Genomic DNA, 15000 nt, shown 5'->3' with positions numbered 1-15000 from the left:
CCAATGTCTGATCTGATTTCACGTTCACGTTTAAACGAGTTGTGTAGCTCCCACGTGACACATCGTTCCAGTCAGCAGCGACTTTGTAGTTCGTTTTGCATCTGAGACATCCTCGAACATCCAGTCCCAGATAAAGCATTAAAGCAAGAAAGACATCGGTCCATCTACTTATTGGTATTTTATTCCTGGCTCAGTTCTGCACAACATAAACAAAACTCTGAGTGAGAACTAGGTTTAACAAATATCTCTTGTTTGGGCTGACGATCAGACACGGTTCGACGCTACTCAGTCTGCTTCAGAGAATTATCAACGAAGCTTAAAACAAGTTACGGTTTAAGATCCTAGTTTTTGAACTACATCAGTTCACAATTCTCCAAGCCAGAATAGCATCAAACTACGTCTGTTTAGACCTGTTTAACAACAATTTTATAGACGCTACAACTGTAAGGCCATATTTTACATTGAATTCTTGTACAAGTGACATATTTTGAAGATGAACACTTTAAAAGAAGGTAGAAAATTTCCTCTTGTTACGTTACGTTAACTCAGTCTGATATGCTTCTACAACTACGATTTTAAAAGAATAAGAAAACTCGGTGAGACTGTGATATGACGACAACTTAAAACTTCCTGTAGAGTGTTTTCACGTGACGTCACGGCGGCCATGTTGGTGTCCCTAAACAAAGGAACGGCGGCCAATTTGGTGTCCCCAACTAATCCTCCGGGAATTGAGCTCTATTATCGTGCAAACGCTTTCTTTTGTTTCGGTGGAAAAGCAAGGTTACTGATCTCGTGAGTGAAAACACTCTATAGATAGAAATTACTTTTAAGTGGTATGCTAGTCATAGAATATCCCATAGAACACTTGGGCCTCGGGCGAGACTGTTAACGTTAGCCGCAAAGAAAATGTAAAAAAATGGCAGTGCTTCAGGTGATTGGTGAGATTTTCCGAGGATGTTTTACACAACTATTCCTTAACATATCCTGGAAATTAATGCATCTATATCTATAAAATAAATGCAGCTGCGCCCAATGTTAAGACTCGGTGGAATATTGAGATTTATTTAATTGTCAACCTCGGTCAGAGCATTTCTCTTTGCTCTGATTGGCTCACTCATTTTTGGTTATCAGCTCATAAACCTTAGTTTGACCTTATATGGTAAATGATTGAGTTAAGCGTTGCTAAACTCACAATTTTTTCGCCGGAAAGCGAAATTTCTCTCGGAATAAAGCAAAAAAACCCCGTTTTTTTGGAAAGTTTGGATCAATTCTGGCGCTTAGAAGACCGCGAAAAGGTAAGAAATTTTTTACTGTGATGAGCCTGAGACGGTCTGTCTGACCACCAGGTATTACACAACATCGCATCTTCATCAAGTTTCAGTTTCAATTTCGCTCGGAATTTCTCCCTGTTTTTCGCCCGTATTTCGTTCTTCCAAACTTTTGGAGTTAAAGGAATTTAACAAAATAATTATTCCTTTTGTGCTTGTTGGATATGAGACTGGTTATAGCCAGCCAACTCGGTGCTACGCGCTCATGGAATAATAGCCCTTATTAAAAACTGGATCATTGGATAATGCAATTCGAGAGTTTTGATTGGCTAAGCCATCATGGGTTATGAGCCATTATACCATGATCTACAAACACGACAAGCATATGCGTGATTTTTCGGGCCTTTTTATTTTTATTGTAGTCTAGTTTTCTATATATTGGGGGCGTTTTTAATAGAACAATTATTCCACTCGCGCTTGCTGGATATGAGATGATTATAGCCAACTCGGCGCTACGCGCCTCGTTGGCTATCTATCATCTCATATCCAACGCGCGCTCATGGAATAATTGGTAATTATTCACGATAGCCGCCATGTTGGTTTTCATATTGTCATGCAAATTAGCCATGTGTTATCCTGGGGGGCAGACATTGGAATAAAGGCAAATTGCGGAAAATCGTTTCGTCGAAATATTGAATTAACATTGTTAAAAGCACATTTTAGAATTTAGAATTAAATACCTTTTATAATAAATTTATATCTTTTGATTGCCTCCGACATTTTGACTTTCTACTTCGTTATCTACTAATTTTTCAGTAAAAAGAATCGAAGTAACTTGTGTAAGCATTCTATTTTACTACTTAGGTGATAAACATTCAATGAACATGAAACAAATCATCTGTGTGGCTAAGATGTACGTTATAACCTCTCGAACTTGTGTTGTTTGCCCCCTCAGAAGTGTGTAGCTAATTTGCATGATAATAGCAAATCCAACATGGCGGCTATCGTGAATAAGGTCTATTGTTAAATACACAACTCGTTACAGCTAGCTTTGCAAGTATGGCTTATTACAGTTCGGTATTTTCCAATTATATGACTTTTCAGTCAGTACATGTTCGTCTTCTTCAAATGACGCAACAATTTTAGCCAATGATGGGATAGAAAAAAAGAAACAATAGCAAACTGGTAGGTTGAAAGTTTTAGCGGTTTACAAATGAAAGCCGCTCTCATCTTCTTTGAATTCGAAACCAACAGTTCAATATCTTGTAAGTAAACATGCAACTGCTTCGCATGGTGAACGTATCGTTTATTTGTCGTTTCCAGCCCACCATTTCTTTGCCTCTGCGCGTTCTGCGGCTCGAACACCGGTAACTACAAAATAAAATGCGGAGAGTTATTTTACACTCGAGCGAACACTATTACCAATCTGCAGTACTGAACAAAATTACCAGACTGAGAGATTTATCATTTCGTTTACGGCGAGGGGCAGTTGTCAAACTGCAATTTGCGTTTTGCTGAAAAATCGAAGAAACTTGTTCGATTTTAGTTCATTTCTTGCCTATTAGCTACGGATATCAAGAAAAAGATATAAATTACCACAAGAGAATTTTCATGCTCTTATAAAGAGTACTGAGAAGTCCGCTATTTGCTGTTTCACGTAATCTCCACTTTGAGACATTTTTTGTATTATTTTTCTTCCTGTAAGACGGTAAGACTTGTTATTATACCTTTTCTTTGTATACTCATACTTACCTGCATACACGGAGTTTCTCCACCTTCCACCACAAGAATCAAATGGATTATTAGTGATCGTGACATCTTCATCAGGCTTTCGACATTTTATGTTGCACTCCAAGTCATCCGCGCGGCCATATTTATCGAAGTCGTTGCCGCAGAAACAAAGGTCGCCATTTTGTAGCCCAGCATAGAGGAAGCCCTTCGTGGCGCATTGGTCAACACAATCTTGTACGGAGTAGAAGCTCTCGACTTGAAATCCGAGAGCGCGCGAATTTACCAAGCGAAAGCCGGTCTGATCTATTACTTTGTCGTCTTTATAACAGCCGATAAAATCTATGGTGCAAAAAAAGAATTATTGGAGTATGTGAGCTGGACTGAAAGTTGTCTTTGTTTGGTGTTTGGGGAAAGGAATCAGAGATGGAGGGCCTTACTGCGATTTTCATAATAAAGAGGAATCTCATCTTCAACGCCTAACGCCAAACTGCCTTTTGGCTTCCGTCAATCAATTTTAAATGAAGAACATGGGGTTTCTTTCCGTTAGAACCAAAGATGCTGATTGTGGTCGTTCCGAGTCTTTAGAGTAACGTTCAACCATGCTCAGAAACTAAGTGGTAAGTAACGAGCCATTCATTTGTTGGCTTGTTGCTCCCTAGTCTTCAATCCCTTTCGGATCACTTAAGGAATCAAGTAAGGCTGTGTTCTTCGCGGTTATGAACGCAATTTAAGCAACTGCGCAGAGAAGCCTGAAAAATTCAGGGGGGCTTTCCATTCAACAAAAATTCCGGTTTGAAACTTCGGAAATTCTACTTGTTCAATGAAACTGTACATTTCGCTTGCACAGACCCGACCCAAGCCACCGCGCGTTTGATTCGCGCCAAATACAAACATAATGAACGCCAAAACAAAAAATGGAACAGATCGGTTCCAAATTCTGAAAACAAAGGTGATCGAGAAAAGCGCGCGAAATAATTTTGGAAGCATTAGATCACGCCGGATAAAGAAATTTTAAACAGTGCCGAAACAGCTATCAAATCATTATAAAGTATCCCACCTGTTATCGATGAGCAACTATGCATAAATAGTACTTATCTGTTTCCACAGATGGAGCACTCGTACATTGAATCAATGCATTCCGCCATTTTGTCTTTGAAAGCAGGTCACAGAAGAGCGCTAATGGGAACAACAAATAGAAAACTTCGGTCCGACGGTCCGACCAATAATAGTGGACCACCTTCAAAGCTGTTCTCGAATATTCCGGTCGGACCAAACCGAATTTTGGGTTAAATGAAAAGCGCCCCAGGACTCCAACGTTGAAGTTGGAGTCCTGAATTTTTCAGCCGTGCTTCTCTGCGTAGTTGCTTAAATTGCGTTCATAACTGCAAGGATCATAGCCTTACTTGAGTTCGTATCCGCAGTTCAATATGGATCATCATTAGGAATCGTCAACGTGACAATTGTCTTTAAATACGATCCATAGTATGCGATGAACCGGGATAACACGTCTCGCTTTTGGGATAGTTTTGGCTCAAATATCGGCTTGGCTTTGGCTTTGGAAGTCAAAACCAAAACGTAGTATGGCAGTGGGCGCTTGAAGGTGAAATTTCACATAATGGTGAAAAGTCACTGTCACTGTGATTTCACTGTCACGCAAGAAAAAAATAGAATCGAAATCGTTCAATGAAATAAGCCAACAACTTTGAATAATGTAGGAGACACATTTAGAAATCACCTCACCAATTCTCAGGTCTGTGCGATACATCGTCATTGAGTTATTTGTCGAAGCGTTCCACGCAACTTTATCGAGTTTTGTATGTAGCCGCCATGTTGGTGCACCACCGTGGTGCACCACCGTTGTGCACCAAAATGGCAGCCAGAAATCCACACGATTATTTGCAATTCACTTAGCGATGAAAGCGCTTACTTTTCGCTCATGAGATAAAATACATGTGTTTGAACACATCTCATAATGTACTTGAAACGCTAAGACTACTGAGATTTATAGGCATAGACATTTCTATCAACCAGATAACTTTGTATCGTGGTGTCACCCAAAGTGACAATTCGGAAATTCAAAATGCTGTATTTTTGAAACGAAAGACGTCGTGGAACTCGAAACTTGACTTGAAGAAACATTTGTTTCTAGGTCATCTTTAACCTCTGTAAGATAAAAATTCAAAACACCTGGCGGTTTTGATTTTAGAATTTGATGAAGTCACTGTGAAAACCATCTATAAAGCAAAGATGACGTCGACAAAAACGAGAACACCGCCCCAAAAAAAAAACGTTTACAGTTTCTTTTTTCCAGTGCGATCGAGGAGGTCGCACGCTTCAGCACATTGCCGCCATCTTTATAGACCACTTTCATAAATGGCAACCGATTTAATATTCTATTGTATTTATGTCAATTGGACCTACTGGCCTATTTTTGGTTAACATATATTCTTTTGAATTTTGCTCATCGGCAGCGATGCCAGAAAGGCTTATTAGCATAAGTATGTTATTGGGCCGCCATTATGAAGAAGAGCGACAAATTCCCGCTTCACTCCGTGTTAGTTCGGTCGAAGTGTCGCTCTCCCCAGATCGCGCTCGCTGTTGCAAACAAAGATGGCTGGAGTTTGTAGAGTACACGATCTCAGCGATCGCTTGTGAAATTAGGGGACTGTGAACTCTCTGCCCAAAAAAATTACTACATACAGGAGCTCGTCAAGGGGAGCCTCTAATTCTTATCTCCTTATGGGAGATAGAGGCTCCCCATCTCCTGCCACTTATGAACTCGCCTTCGCAACGAGTCCTTAGTGATACGGAAATAAACTGTTTTCCTTGTGAATAACTTTCAGGTGAATAAGGGGTAGTTCCAAGACTTTGTAGGGCCTAACGGTCAGTGAAGCAGCCCCTACAAAGGGCAGGAACGACTTATGATTCCCTAGGAACTTACTGTTAGCAAAGTAGTCTGTTGGCCATTACCTAACGAAGTATGGTCTCGACTGGAGACAATCCACATTCGAGTCTTTCCGGGGGCTGTGCGATATGTTGTAGCAACGGAGAGCAGCACCAGGTTGCTGACCAGCGGTTTTCGTTAAAACAATGGTTTGCCGGGGGTGCTCAGTCTCGCGGGCTCAGATAATTGAATCAATGATTGTGGTCATTGTTATTTAAAGTTTTTTTCCATTTTACAGTTGTGTGCTTAGTTTCCAGGCCTTTGAATGAAAGTGACGCTGGAGTTGACTTTGCTTTGATAGAAACCTCACTGCTTTTCTTATGTAAATTCCTACTAAGTAGCATGAGAGCAACCTCATTAACATAAGAAAAGCAGTGAGGTTTCTATCAAAGCAAGGTCAACTCCAGACTCACTTTCATTCAAAGGCCAGGTAACTGAGCACACAACTGTAAAATGGTCTATTGACAAAGTAATAATTGGTTCTTTCTTACGGTTACTTGACGTCACCAAAAATTTAAATGTAAAATGCGCGTGCGGGGCGTGCAGTGTCATTGTTTTTGTTCATTAAATCTATTGGTTTGTGGCGTTCTCGTAGCTTTCGTCGTCGTTTTCGCTTGTAAAGTAGGAAGCTTAAGCATGCGCGTGTTTGAGACGCGGACGGAAACCGGAAGTGAGCTGTTTTCCTTTTAAACTTGTCTTCACACAACCACATTTACATGCCAAGTAGCTTTTCGCCATTAGAGATGATTAGTATAAAAATCTGGGAGATACCACTGTCCTAGAGCGCGAAATGTCCTCTTCCGGTTGTCGTCCGCGTGTCAAAAACGCGCGTGCTTAATTAAGCTCCATAGTTCTCCATTAAAGAACACAAAAGATCCATTTACAAACCGGGTCCGAGGCTTACCGGGGTTTGTGTCTACTACTTCTACGTAGGCGATTGTACCACCTAGAAAATAAAAAAAAAACAGAAGAAAATTGAATACTAACTGCCGAGGTCATTCAACCGATCGATTAATAAGGAAATTAACACATAATCCTTGAGCGTAAATGATCTGAATAATGAAGGTCTGTGAGGCCAATAAAATGCTTTAGTTGATTTTAGACAATCCGCCATTTTGCTTGCTTATAAATGAAAACACCAGTTGCTAAATAATGGCTGGTAACTTGATCAGAAAGGCACTGGTTTGTGTTAGTTCCGTTTTCCCCAAAATGGGATCCAACATGAACTTTATAAATTGCTTTTTCGAGAGATTTTTAATTATCATGAATGTAACACAGGTAATAATTATTATATCCATTGAGACAACACTGCAAAATAAGAGAACGTGTAAATTACATACCAAGAAAAGCGACGATACCCAGAAACAACCCTGTTGGAAAAATTGTTAATACAAAGAAAATCTTGATCAAAAGGGGAACACGCTCAATTTTTTTTTGCAATTAGTTCTGGAGCTTACCTGAGAATCTTTGCAGAAGCATCTTAAATTCCTGTCCAAGAAATGTCGCGAGATTCCCTACTCGGATGTCTATTACTTTATTAATGAGCTCCAGTGAATTACGTTATATTTGCCAGTCGTCGCAAAGCAAGTTTCAGGCCTTTAACTTGAAATTTTTATTACAATCGCGCCACTTTGTGAAGGAACTTTACCAGGTTTTAATTAAAGGGACAGTGTCTGTCGAAAGCCACCGACCGTAAAAATGACCGTGAAGTTAGTGAAGGATCATCTTGACATCAAACGAGAAAAGTTACACGGTTCATTTGGTTTGGACAGATTGATAACCCTTTTAATTGTGCTAAGTCAAACAAATAAATGAGTTTGCTTTCAATGTGCGCGCCCAGCCACATTCAGTCGGTCGAAAACTGTAATTCTCCCTGACGAGAATTATCAAATTTACAGCTTAAGCTATGATGCAGGTTGCACAAGGTACCAGCGAAATAAAATCAAAGCTGATCACTTTTGTTATGACAGATTATTTTGAAAACAAAGTTTTAGTTTTAAATACTGGTCGTTTTCCTGTATACGTAATCTCGCTTACCAAAAGTGGACCGTTTAAAGTCATCAATTCCCAGAGTGTCATTTCTCTCTCAGCCGCCTATAAGGCACGGACGGCACAAGTGCCATTCGAGAGAAGGCCAGGCGGCTCTCCTGACTAAAACTAACCTGTTCCAGACTCTCAGCGCAGAAAAGAAAGCGAAGACGGACTGAGGAGAAGTAAGAACCGGCCTGCAATATTCGTGCTCTGATCTTGTGCAACAATTTTTTCCCAACGCCATACTGAATATAATCTTTACCCTTGCCGCATACAGATTATTTAAAGCGTAGTATTACAGTGGGGCTCGTTTATGGAACAATTTACCCAAAGAACTAAAGAATACAGGCTCTATTATAAGCAGTTTAAAGGAAACATCAAGAAAGTAACTGGCTTATCGTATTCCCACCCGGATATCTGATAAAACAGTTGTAAGCATTTTGGCAAGCTTAACTGAAGATTCTTTGGGTGTTCAGTTTAATAAATAGATGATTTGATCGGGGGGGGGGGGGGCGTTAGGGGAGGGGAAAGGGAACTGAAAAAAACGGCAGGAGATTATCTTCCCTATATAGCTCCCATACTTCATTCACTCATGAATACCTGAGTCCTACAAGGTATCCAATACCAGGTAATCGACACCCGCCGGGCATTGTTCCCACTTTTTTTAAACTTGCCACGCAGAAAGGTAATGATCTACTTTTGCCAAAAAGGCAAAAAAAATGGGGGGTCACATTGCTCATTTTCGAGATCATGAGGTGCACTTTTAGAAGCTTGCGTTATTTTAAGACGATCTTAGCTTACAACTGTCAGCAATAAAAAAGGTTTATTAGTGAAATTTAGATCAGGTAAACGTACTCAATTCAATATAACTAATATAACTAAACAAACTTTTGCAGCTGATGTCTTTTTCTGAGGTGAAAGATACCTTGAAAAACGATACATATTAGTCTAAGAAAGAAAACTTCGGTCGAACGAGAGCATGAAAGGTGAAATATTTGTAACTTCTCACGTACAATTTTTTTTTGTTTTTTGTTAAAATGGACAAAATCAGGAAGGAAGTGATCTAAGGAAAGAAAAATGGGGGTCACCGAGCATTCAAGAGAGTAAAATCGCTGCGAAGTTTTCAAAGCGATTGTCTACCCGCACTGTCACGCCATTGCGTGACATTTCCGAGAAGACCTGGGTCCACAGCTATCCCATAATGACACATGCTTTCACGTTCTATTCTTGTGGAAAATGTTTGCACCTTTAATTTAGCATCATGTTTACCTTCGTGGTCTGCGATGCATGACGTGTGGGTGACATGCGCAAAAAAATTCGCATTAGCAATGGGCGCGAACGTCCTCAAGAGAAACAAAATTATAACGAAAAGCTCAGAGTGAGATAACATTATTATTGCATTTCGGAAATTTGCCATGCAATGAATAGCGAACTTCTTAAATAACTTCTTAACAGATTTCCTGCTTAGATTTTCGGTGCTATTGCATTGTGAAAACGATTTGATGATTGAAAGTATAAACGGTGTTCCTCTCTGGGCGCAATAAATCAAGTACAAGAATTGCAATTGTCGACTTTTATTAAAGCTATATCTGTTTTTTAAAATTAATTTCAGACTCACGCTACTGTAGGTAAAGGAAAGAACGAGGCTAGCTATTCATTAGCGGAGGTATTCCTTACTGTGGCTGGATAATTAAAAGGCGGATAGTGTCCATGCTGCATTTGATAGTCACTCAACAAATACCACGCTACTTCGTTCGGCTTTGCGCATGTTAACCAACGAACATATATCGATTTCCACTTGTTCCTGGCAGGGCCACTTAAATAATCCCCTATAGGCAAGCCGTCGTTCCCGCTAAAATGAGCGTTGAGACAGTCCCGGATGTTGGAAAGGCACGGATTCCCGCCAATGTAGATGACCCTCGAGTCTTGACTGATCTCGTAAACACCTGGAAGGCGTGTGGAATCGTACTTGTCGTTGATGTCAAAGCTTCGCAGAGCTGTGGTCAATGGACGAGCATTTAAACGCTCTCGATAGTACCTCATGCTTTTCAGTTCATCTTCTGTAGCCTCGAAATCGTAGGCATCAACAGCGTAGGCCATGCTGAGAGTAATTAAACATCGTCATCATCATCATCATCTTTTTCTTAATACAAAAGTGCCTAGGCTTAAAACTGTACATAAAGATTTCTTCAAGAAACGTACAGGAGTCCACTCAGTCCAGTATTTGCAGTTGCTTTCTCCAAGAGACCGGAGGGACCCGAGGGAAGGTTTGAACAAAATCAATTTAGAGCCTCGGGTACGGCGTTTTTAGCACCCAAGGGCACGTTTCTCGAAAGTCCCGAAGACCGGTTTGGGGCCCGAAAAACCATTTGCGGTTGAAACTGCCATCAGATTGTTTTGATAAGCTGATTATGTTTTTGAGGTCACAAAGAGAAAAATGATTGAGAAGCCTGATGACTGAAAAGCTATTCATATTTTTACATAGAAACTTGTGACACTCGAATCGTTTCGGGACGGTCGGCAAACGGGATGCAGGTCCCACTTGTTCAAAGGGTGGATAATAATATTTAACGGATAACTCAATCGGTACAATTCTCACACAAAATTGAATTGCGGGAGGAGGGGAGGGGAGGGGGAAACGGGATCTGCGATCCGGTATTGTGAGCAAGCGATTTAGGTCCCAAAGGGTTCTTTTAGCTCAATCGTTCTTTTGAGCATCTGATTGGTGTTACTGGGCTGGTAGGTTTGAATGCTATATGGGATTCTGATTTTTCAGTTTTCATTTCGCCCGTTGCCAAGGAAACGTTTAATCTACCAATCAAATGCGAGATGGCCAACCTGAAAATCCTTCGAGTATTAAGACTTATGGTGATGGACTAAGTGACTCAACGCAGGATGCCCAGGATTTTAAGGTCGCTGAAATGTAATTAAATAACTGAGAACAGTAACACCGGGTAAAGTTGCAATTAATTGCACCTGTGAACCAGGTGCCATTTCAATGCAATTTTACAGCGATTTTGTCTCGGGAAAATCGCAAGACTCAATTGATGCAACTCTGAAGGCGATGAAAATTGAATCGAGATCATTTAATGCGATAAGTAGCGATAGAGCGCATTTGTAAACTGGCCTTCAGGTTACGTTTGTAGTTTGAGAAATGGGCAAAACACTGAGGAAGTATTAGAAGTACGAGCTGACAACCCTTCTGCTAGCTCAACAAACAAAAAGTATAACAAACAGAGAAAATGAATTTTCTGAAATAGTTTTCTTTTTACCTGTATGGTAGATGAGTTGACTGAACCACGCTAGTGCACCATACAAAGCTGAATTTCCGTCGCTGAACAAACGATTGTTAAAATAACTGACTTTTGCATTTATGGCGCGTATAACATTCTTTAAATTTAAACGTTCTGTTCGCGTCATGTCGCGCGCAATATTCGCGCGGGTCAATACCCAATTTCCTCTTCAGAGTGGTACCTTTTTCGGTCAGCAGCGACGAGAACAAGAAGTTTGTAAGTTAAAAAAGTTTGAAAATACAGTTCCATTTGCATTTGATCGTCCATTCCGAAGGGGCATATTTCGGAAATGCGTACATATTTGAAACGTTGACAGTACATGATGTGTCCGCCTACACCACGTGCTTAAGAGGTTGTTATTCGCGAAATTTCTAGAAATATTGTCTTAAAAGATCCAGATGTTTCTTGCTCTGAAAACTTCACCCCTTAAATTCGTCCATCCTTCAGGAATAAAATTTATTTGAATTTCTTGTCACAAAAGATGAGCCGGAATTCATGAGTGTGACTGAACTTGACAAAAGAGCTAAATTCCTTTTAAAATGATACCTTTTCAGAACCTTTTGAATCGAGTTCCTTTATGATGAATTAGCTCCGTTTACGCTCAAGGGTTTAGCAGCAGGCAAAATTACAAACTTCTTGCCAAGTGTTGTTCTTGTGGTCTCATTCGCTCAGAATCCCCCCTTCCGGCTCATCCAACCAGGCTCGACCACATCCCAGCTGGTAGAGAGACTCACACGACAACACCGTCGGGAACTCTTCGCGATCTGTGCTCGGATTCTTTAACGTCCCACGTTGTTAACAGCTAAGGTTGTGAGACGGGGTCTAAGATTTCTCATTCTTATCCTAAAAGACTTGAGAGCCCAACAACTTGCAGATGCTATAACAAAGGAAGTACTTTCCCTTCAACCAACTGCACAGAGCCAACCAGTCGGGAATCAATCCCCGACAAAAGAGAAGCAAACATCGTTTTTGATTTGGATTTTCACAGTTGGGAGAGCAATTTTAATTTTAAGCAGATGCAGAAAGGATCAACTAGGGAAAAGTTCTAAATTTTAACAGGACTGATCCACGGATTAGTTTCTAAAGGAACTGTATTGCTGCGGCCGTGGGAAGTCAAAACAAAAAAATTCTGGTTTTAAAAGCCGGGTAAATGAATTGGTTCTAACGAAGGGCTAACGATCAAATCATCGGCTTACAAATCGTTTTTGAGGTGGCTATTTTATTTTTATTTTCTTTTTTCGTGTAACGTGCGATTGTGCAATAGAACCCCGTGAAATTCCAAATTCAGTTGAAAAACTAGATGGCTACGTACAATCAGTAAATCATCCATTCTCTGTCTTTAACTTCAAATCCGTCCGAAGCCGTTTTGGATACTTCGTCAATATTGTGCAACCTGAATGAGTTGGAAGAATATAGGGAAAGACCTACGATAGGGCAATTTTATCATTTAAAACAACATATTAGGTTGCCGTCCCCTCAAAGAAAACTTGAAAATTTGAGAAGGTCTAATCAGTTTTAAAAGCAGACAATACTGTTGTTAACTCCATGGTATTTAACAATTTAAATAATTTTATTGGACATTTTGAAATCATGCAGATACCAAAGTTATCATTATGCGATTACAAATTGTAGAGAGAGTTAATGTAGAATACCAGTCTGATTAAGCTCAAATCCAGCCGCAGTTTTGTTCTTTAAGTGAAGTTCACTCAGTTTCAAACTTAATCAATTTTTTCTGACTTTTTGACTCTTCCAAATACCTCGACCTTCTTCCCTCCAGCTGAAATCACTGATTGCCACGACCTTAGCATAAAGATTAATACAACACCCACAAAGACAATCAGTGCAAAGTTCTCTCCAGTTAAACTCAATAACAACGCAATCATAGTCAGGGTGAAAATCAGAAGTATGTAAAACAGGAATCCAATTTTATTGTGAGCTACTCGTGTTACAGAAAGGCCGTGGACTTCATACTTCTTGGATGTTTGCAAGAGGTACAACAACCTGACTGTTTCGTTGAGGTCTTGCAGTTCATTATTGGACGTGTCACGAACTTCCGGGATCAACATACTTAGAACTTCGTGTACGCGAGTGATGATCTCTTTAATGAAGAAAGTCTTCTTGATTTCTTGATTTTGCATGAAATCTACAATGGGTTTATCAAGCGATAGTGGAACGCGCTTCTGCAAAGCTCGTGCTTGCTCGTATGACGTGATCACCTCAGAAGTGAGTCTGCTGATAGCAAAGTTCAATTCCTTCTTTAGGAGATTTGCATTCTCTCTTGTGCATTTCAGATTGATGTCACGAAGAGACGAATATACTGGCGGAGGGGGTGGTGGAGTTGGGATCTCGTGTTCATCTTCCCGTTCTATGATTGGTGCTTTCTCGCTGTTCTCGTCCGAATCGTTCTCCAACGCTTCATTTCCCTCATTTTCATATTCCTCAGTTACCGCAAGTTCATCCGTCATCGCGTCGATTGAGTCAGATTCACTTTTTCGGCGTTTTACATCACAAACGGCTTTTGCAGCGTTTGACACCGTATCAGCGATGTTACGAGCTTCTTCGGCCGTGTTCTCCCGAAAAGCCTTCAGATCTTCATCCATCACAGTCTTAATAAAATTCCAGAGTTTTTTAGTGTCCCCAAAACTACGCCCCTCCTTTATCAAACTCGTGACAGAGTCTGGCAAAGAATCGAACTTGGCTTTGAAACTTTCGTCCTCTTCATTCTCGCCCTGCTCTTTCATTTTTCTTTCTTCCCGCAGAAATGTCAATGTCTGTTCGGTGACGCTTTCACAACGGTCGATAACACGAGCACATTGGGCAAAGGCGCTTTGTTCAAGTTTCTTTGCAAGATCGTTGCAATATACATCAATGTTTCCGCTTTCAACAGCTTTCCTCACGTCCCTTTCGATATTGTATCCCTTAAGCTTCGAGACGCCAAGTTTTCTCAAGGTGTTCCTCTCATTTGATATGCTTTCCAAGTTTCCCAGGCTCTCTTCCACAGTTAGCGGAGCGACTGGACCATTCGGTGTTTCCTTGAATATTGTTTCGTCTAAATTTTCATTCTTTTCATCATTTTCATTTTCTCTCGACGCCATCGATATATTATCGCTATTAGAGATTTCACAAGGTAGAGAACCCTCCAATTTTACTTTTGGTTTTCTCACAAAACAGGTTGAAAGTTTTTCACTTGACTAATTGTCTCGAATTATGGTGTTTGGAATTTTACTCATTGTGACCGTTTCAAACAATGACGTCTTACACCGAATGGTTGGAAGTGTGCGCGCGCGTTGCTTTTCCATCCTTCCATCGATTCACTTGAGAAGATCGAAGTCTCCTACGCATTTTTTCTTTCAAGCCTTTTTTGCTGAAACTTGGAAACAGCGTTACGAGACCATTATTCCCGAATAATTTGGGAACTTAAAGCTCATATGTCGCTGTCCGTGGCTGAACAACGTTTTACGGATAAGTTTGACTAAACATCCACTTTTGAGGAGCGTTACATCGCCCAATCACGCAAATCACGCAACATTGTTAACATTGATAGTCATATGACCAGATGCAAAGACTTCTAGCAGAACATGGCGGAAGTAAAGTGGAGTTGTGCACTCGGCGGATACGATGAAGAGTTTGTGGATGATATAGAAGACGATTTGCAGTGCCCAATTTGTTATCTGCCATTAAAAGTGCCGGTTCAAACCGGGGTGTGCGGACACAGATTCTGCAAACTGTGCCT

General features: G+C 40.5%; 2 protein-coding genes across 2 annotated transcripts in view; one reads left to right on the top strand and one right to left on the bottom strand.

Moving 5' to 3' along the window:
* Positions 1 to 1400: 1400 nt before the first annotated feature.
* LOC137999706 (sialate:O-sulfotransferase 2-like) lies at positions 1401 to 7944 on the bottom strand. Its single transcript, XM_068845563.1, has 5 exons — positions 7401 to 7944; positions 7284 to 7313; positions 6848 to 6889; positions 3021 to 3338; positions 1401 to 2639 (listed from the first exon to the last, which is right to left on the bottom strand). The coding sequence occupies exons 1-5, from the start codon at positions 7420 to 7422 to the stop codon at positions 2575 to 2577; spliced, it is 477 nt and encodes a 158-aa protein (XP_068701664.1). The 5' UTR covers positions 7423 to 7944; the 3' UTR covers positions 1401 to 2574.
* Positions 7945 to 14706: 6762 nt separating this feature from the next.
* The window catches only part of LOC137998915 (TNF receptor-associated factor 4-like), a 15426-nt gene continuing 15132 nt past the window's right edge, over positions 14707 to 15000 (top strand). Inside the window, exon 1 of the mRNA XM_068844754.1 lies at positions 14707 to 15000. This exon is cut by the window's right edge and continues 18 nt beyond it. Within this exon, the coding sequence (XP_068700855.1) occupies positions 14846 to 15000 (155 nt within the window). The 5' untranslated portion in view covers positions 14707 to 14845.

This window comes from Montipora foliosa, chromosome 4, assembly GCF_036669935.1.
Source record: "Montipora foliosa isolate CH-2021 chromosome 4, ASM3666993v2, whole genome shotgun sequence".
In the NCBI taxonomy this organism is placed as follows: domain Eukaryota; kingdom Metazoa; phylum Cnidaria; class Anthozoa; order Scleractinia; family Acroporidae; genus Montipora; species Montipora foliosa.
Note: the sequence above shows the minus strand (reverse complement) of the source record. Positions and strands in the feature narration are given on the sequence as shown.